At 61.8% G+C, this 6,000-nt stretch overlaps 1 protein-coding gene across 3 annotated transcripts in view; it reads left to right on the top strand.

Moving 5' to 3' along the window:
* The first annotated feature begins 2,517 nt into the window (after positions 1 to 2,517).
* BEGAIN (brain enriched guanylate kinase associated) overlaps positions 2,518 to 6,000 on the top strand; it is a 51,945-nt gene continuing 48,462 nt past the window's right edge. For all 3 annotated transcript variants that reach the window (XM_057299787.1, XM_034938147.3, XM_034938144.3), the window contains exon 1: positions 2,518 to 2,711. In XM_057299787.1, coding sequence (XP_057155770.1) covers positions 2,670 to 2,711 — 42 coding nt within the window. In that variant the 5' untranslated portion in view covers positions 2,518 to 2,669. The remainder of the gene's footprint in view (positions 2,712 to 6,000) is intronic.

Raw genomic sequence — 6,000 nt, 5'->3', positions numbered from 1 at the left:
CCCCAGTGTGGTGCCACTTCCTGCCCTGCTCCCTGACCACGGTAGAGGACCACGCATCCCAGCGGGGAGATTGATGTCCACATCAACAGACAGATCAGATAGCTCTGGAACGCAGTAAGAGACACGCAAAAAACAAAATAGGGCAATGGGATTGAGCCATGGGGATGGCGATGTCAAACAGAGTGGTCCGTACAGGTCTGAATGAGGGCAGGGGCCTGAGGAGAGGGTCCTCCATGGCCCCAGGGCATCACCTCGAAGTCCTGCCACTTTCATCCCTTCTTCCCAACCCGGCTGAAACCTTGCCTCCTCCAGGAAGCCTGCCTGATGCCCCAGGCTCTGCTGCACTGACTGTAGTTTCCCCATCTGCAAAAAGGGGCTAGTACCACTTCCCCTACAGGGGCATTGCAGGGATGCTCCCAGACCCACAACCAATGCCTGCTTTCTCTCCGCCTTCCTAGCTTAAGGGGGCTGGAGTGGGAAGGATAGAAGAGAGGGCAGGGAGGGTGGGGACGGGAGGTGCGTGCAGCATGGGGGAGGGGCTCTCCTGGGGCCTTCCCAGGCAGGCCTGAGCTGAAGCCTGCAAGCTGCTGGAGCTGAAGCAGGAGCCGCCCCCACCCCACCCGCCCCTCCCCCGCCTCCCCAGCCATCTGTGGCGTTGGCAGCAGCAGTGCCAGGGCGGGCGGTGAACATTCTGGCACCATCTGAGCAGGACCAGCCTCTGGGGAAGGGCCGCAGCCCAGGAGGAGGCAATGTGGGCAAAGCCCTGCCTGTACCCCAGGTTCCACATCCCCCAATGGTGTTTGTCCCCTTAGGGACTGGGGAGGGAAGGGACACTGGAGCTGGCAGGCTGGGCCTCACTACCTCTCACAGGATGCCTCCACTGCTGTGTGCTGCCTGAATGGTGTCTGAACCTGAGAGGCCAGAGTGGAGGTCAGGACGCCTGTGCCTACTCCTGCTGGGGAGACTAAGGCCCCCTGAGCAAAGAGGCTGGTCCCGTGGTGCACACCAGTGACGGTTTGGGTAAAGTCTGTCCACGCTTCGAAGGACTGGGAGAGCCCCGCCCTGAGCTGCCGCCTCTCATTTTGTCTTGACTGTGGTGGGGTGCACTTGGAGGCGCCTCCCTCTGTCCATTGGTTACCCAATCATGTCCCTGGGACCTGAGAGGGAGCAGAGACAGGACTTTGCTTGACACTAAGTGGCTCCAGTCAGCTGCTGGTTCTTTTTCTTGTCTCCTTTTTTTCTGGGTTTCCCCTCTTGCCTTGCTATCAGTGCCTTTTCTCAGCACTGACACTGCCTGAATGTAGCAATCTACTCCCCAGATTAAATGAGAGAGCATAGAAACTGCAAAGCATACAACATACAGCATATAAGGATGGTGGTGATGGTAGCTCAACAGTGGGAACTCAGTGTCCCCAAACTGTACACTTTAAAAGTGGTTAAAATGGTGAATTTTATGTTTTCCATGTTTTCCACAATTAAAAAACAAAAATATACAAGGTACTTATTCGCAGCATCTTCTAATCTGCCATGTACTTGGAAATGATATAAGCATGTGTGAACCATGAGCCCATAGGTCCCGAGGGAGGATATGAGCGAAGCACACGGGCTTTGCCAGCTCTGTTTCCACCACGCAGGACCCTCCCTGGCTGCCAGTGCTCCTCCCCGGGTTCCCACGCTGGCTGCTGCTGGGCTGGCTGGGATGGAAGACCCTCATGTAGCTGGCACCCTCAGGGCTGCCCCTTGCCCGCTCTGGGAGGAGAGAGGAGGGTTCACGCTGCACCTTTACCAGGGTAGGACTGGCCAGCCTGGGCTCTACCGGGCAGGTCGGTGGGATGCTTCAGACTGGAGGGATAGGCAGGGGGCAACACTGGTCCTCCTGAAGCCACCTTCCCTTCCTGAGAGCTCCTTGGGGAGAAGGCAGGCCCTGGAAGCCACCGACTGGGGGCTCGGGCAGAGCAAGGGCAGGGTAAGGGGCAGCTTGGCCAGGAGGCACCCTTGGGAGCCAGGGTTTCCTCATCTGTAAAATGTGACTCTGCGAGGGCAGGAGCTTGGTTTCACTCGCTACCGTACCCCCTGGGGCCCACAGCAGGGCTGGTTGGTACACAGTAGGTGTCTAATAAATGTTGAGGGATTGAATGGATGGACAGATGAAAAGGTTGGGCAGGTCATTACTGACAGCCTCTGGGTTTCAAGGGCCCATTCACTCTGTCACTCACCTTCGCGCCCGTGCATTAGTTCTCTCATTTATTCATTCCCCCCGCCCCCCCAGCCCCGCATGCTCTACCGCACTCATTCATTCACGCGCTCAGCCATTCAAGCTGGCGCGGGTTCATTCATTCCCTGCCCCTCTGCCATTCCTCGCCTGGCCCCCGCGCACGCCGCACCCCCGCGCCCCTGCCCGGCCCTGCGCCCACCACTTGCGCCCCGGCCGGGCGCTGCCGGGAGGACGCGCGGGCTCAGCCGCGGCTGCGCGGGGCCGGGGCTGGCGGGGAGCCGGGCTGGGGGCGGGGGGCGGGCGCTCCCTGCGGGAAGCCGGGCGGGGTGGGGGAGCCCCGGCCGCGCCGGCTCCCGGCGCGCTCGGCCTCGGAGGGGAGGGGGCGGCGGTAGCGGCGGCGGCGGTGGGACCCGAGCGCGGCGGCGGCGGTGAGCGGCGCGGCTGCCCTGGGGCCATGTGGACTGGCGGTCGCCGGCCGGGCCGGCTGCGCCGGGCGGTGAGTACCTGCGAGCCGGGAGGGCAGGGCGCGGGCGCGGGCGCGGAGGCGGGGCGGGCGCCACCCACGCCTGGGGCGGTCCCTGCTCAGCGCGGGAGGTGGCCGGCCCCCCGCCCTGCTCCCCTCCGCGCTGCGCCCCCGCCGTGGAGGCTTCACTGGCCCGGGAGGAGCCGGGCCGGGTCTCCTGGAAACTGGGCACTCTCGGGTGGGGCGGGGATGCCCAGCCTCCGCGCGCCGCCGGGAGCGCCCGGGTCCTATCGCGGGGTCCTTGCGCCCTGACACGCGCGCCCCTGCGGCGGAAGGAAAGGAGGGACGGGTGACCCAGGGCGCGGCCGGAGGACTGGGGACCCGCCGCTGTCCCGGGCGGGTGGCGAGGGTGCGGGCAGGCCTGGACCCGCCTGCGTCTGGGGGCAGGGCCAGCCCATGCTTGGGAGGCCGGAGAAAGGCCCGGGAGCCGGAAGGAGGCTGGACCCGGGGCCGCCTCATTGAGCTTTTGCAGCGCGTGGGCGCGCACGAGCCTCGGACACCACCATCCCATTCAGTACCTCGCGGCAGGTACTATCCTCCTGCCCCTTTACAGGCGAGGAAACTGAGGCTCAGGGAGGCCAGGGCCTCGCCCAGAGCGTCTCAGCCGGCGCGCTCACCCTCCCTGAGCCCCAGCACGTTGGATGGGAATTTCTGCCCCAGCGTTTCCGCTTCCTGCTTGGTTTAGAGGTGTTTCCTTCCTCGTCTGTGCCCCACCCCATCCCCAATGTGGTTTCCTCGGGGCAGGAACAGCGTGGGCGACGCGCTGGAGTCTCCTGAGCCGGCAGAATGGGAGCAGTGTGGGCACCCGGGAGCGGGGCCGGATGGATAGGGAGCACTGCACGTGCAAAGTCCGCATGGCCAAGGTCGGCCACCAGTGCAGACTGGGGGTCCAGGCCTGGGGGTATGGGTGGGGCGGGGTCTCCACAGCCAGGCTCCGTCGGAGGCCCCAGTGCTCTGGCTCTCTGGAGGCCATGGACAGGTTCTTTTCCTTCTCTGGGCCCTAGTTCCTCTGCCTGCCAAGAGCAGCAGAGACCCCCACTACTCCCAGGGCCAGGCTCCCACGAGGACTGTGGGCAGAAGCCCCTAACTGCGGTGTGCAGCCCTGCCAGGCTGGGCTTGGTCTTGCCAGCAGGGGCAACTGGCCGTTGGGGGTGGCTCTGCCTGGCATCTGTGACACACAGGGCGGGGAGACGGCAGCGAGGGGCCCAGCAGCATCCTGCAAACCCTTAATTTTCCCGACTCTCACTATAATCAGGGCGGCTTGGAAAAGCAAGCACTGTGGCAGATGCGGCTCTGCCCGGGCTCAGCACGCGGGCTCTGGGCGATGGGTGGCTGCGCTGCCGCCAAGGGCCCTCCCCAGCTTTTGTCTCATATTTATAGATTCCAAGGCTCCGCGTTCTGTTTGTCGTCAAAACCTGGAGCTGTTCGCACCTGGGAGCTGAGTGGGGAGGGGAGGGCTGCCTAGAACCTCAGCCTGGAGGATGAGTTTTCCATGGGCTGGGGTGGAGTAGGGGGACACCTGTCAGAGCCCAGGGCTGGAGAGAGGAAATGAGCCCTAAGCAATCTGGAAGATCTTCCATCCACTCTCCCAAGACTTGGGCGCAGGGTCTGGCCCACATAGCTGCCATTTATGGAACGCCTGCTATGTACTGGGCCCTGGATCAGCATTTCCACGCATCATCTCCACGGCAACACTTTGAAGGAGCTTCCCTACTCCTGCAGGCACTCCTGATGCTGAAGAGTGGATGGATGGATGAATGGATGGATGGATGGATGGATGGATGGGAGGGAGGGAGGGATGGATGGATGGGAGGGAGGGAGGGAGGGATGGATGGGAGGGAGGGAGGGATGGATGGATGGGAGGGAGGGAAGGAGGGATGGATGGGAGGGATTGGAGGGATGGATGGATGGGATGGGATGGATGGATGGGAGGGAGGGAGGGAGGGAGGGAGGGAGGGATGGATGGATGGATGGATGGATGGATGGATGGATGGATGGGAGGGATTGACTGAAGCTCATGAGTCCATGGCTATTGGACACAGTCCACAAATCATTACCCAGGGTCCCAGGAGGTGGGGCCCAAGGGCTGAGTAGTTGCTGAACAGATGAAGGTGTCAAGGTGTGTTACAGGAGCCTGGCCCAAGGCCTGAAGGTGATGGGGAGAGTGTAGAGTGTTCAAGTCTCAAGACTTAGAGAGGCTGTGTCCTGCTGGAGTGTGGAAGCCATGGCGGTGGGGAGGTGTGGCTCCTCCCCCTAAGGGAGGTAAGGATCCCTGGGACAGATGGGTGGGTGACCCTAGGACTCGCCGTGTTGGTCTAGAATCACCCCGCATGGTTCTCTTCTGACTCCCCTTCCTGCCGCAGAGCTGGTCGCTAGCCTTAGTGGAGAGGCCTGGACGGAGGTCTGCAGCCCTGGGTTCTGGTTCCTCCTCTGCCGCTGACTGACTGTCTCCTCTCTAGGGCTCCGTATCAGAAGCTTAACACCCATTACAGTCAGGGGAGTGACTTCTGTGGCCTGAGAACAGGCATCAGATTGTAGCCTGTGGTGGGAGAAGCTGGCCAGAGGTGTCTCTATTGCTTTAATCATTATAGGAATGAATGAATGAATGAATGAATGAATGAATGATGAATGACTAAGTGTGTGAATTCTACACTCACCTAACATGCTGTACCTAAGCACCCACTCTGCACTGCTCATTGGGGTCACTTAGGTGAGTCTGACACAGACCTTGCCCTCCACGAGTCCACAGTTTGCTGGGAGACATGGACCTTGGCCAGTACGGCAGGAGTCAGGAGCTGCTGGGGCTCTTCTCTCCCCTCTAGCCAGGAAGGGAACTCAAAAGTGGCCCTTGCCTCAGCAGGCCTTGAGTCTGGAGGACAGTACAGCAGCCTCTGTGGTCTGCCTGGGGTGGGGATCAGCCAGGGCCCAGCTCTGAGCCAAGCAGGGGAATTGCAGTCATTGGTTCAATCAGCAAGCCCTGAGCCCAAGTCAGGGATGGAGATGGGTCAGGCCTGGGCTTTGCCTGAGGAAGCCAGACATGGAAGCCTGGTCATCCCACAGTGGGTGCATGCTGGGATTAAGAGGTGCATGAGGTGGAGAAGCAACGCAGGCATGCTGAAGGGCATGCATGGGTGGATGATACTGTATGGAAGGGAAGCACTAGCAGGATAGAGCAGCGGATGGATGGGTAGAAACCTAGAGGGATAGGCTGGGCGCAGCGGCTCACGCCTGTAATCCCAGCACTTTGGGAGGCCGAGGTGAG

The sequence above is a fragment of the Pan paniscus genome, chromosome 15 (assembly GCF_029289425.2).
Source record: "Pan paniscus chromosome 15, NHGRI_mPanPan1-v2.0_pri, whole genome shotgun sequence".
NCBI classification, from domain to species: Eukaryota; Metazoa; Chordata; class Mammalia; order Primates; family Hominidae; genus Pan; species Pan paniscus.
The sequence above is the reverse complement of the archived record's forward strand: the minus strand, read 5'-3'. Positions and strand labels throughout refer to the sequence as shown.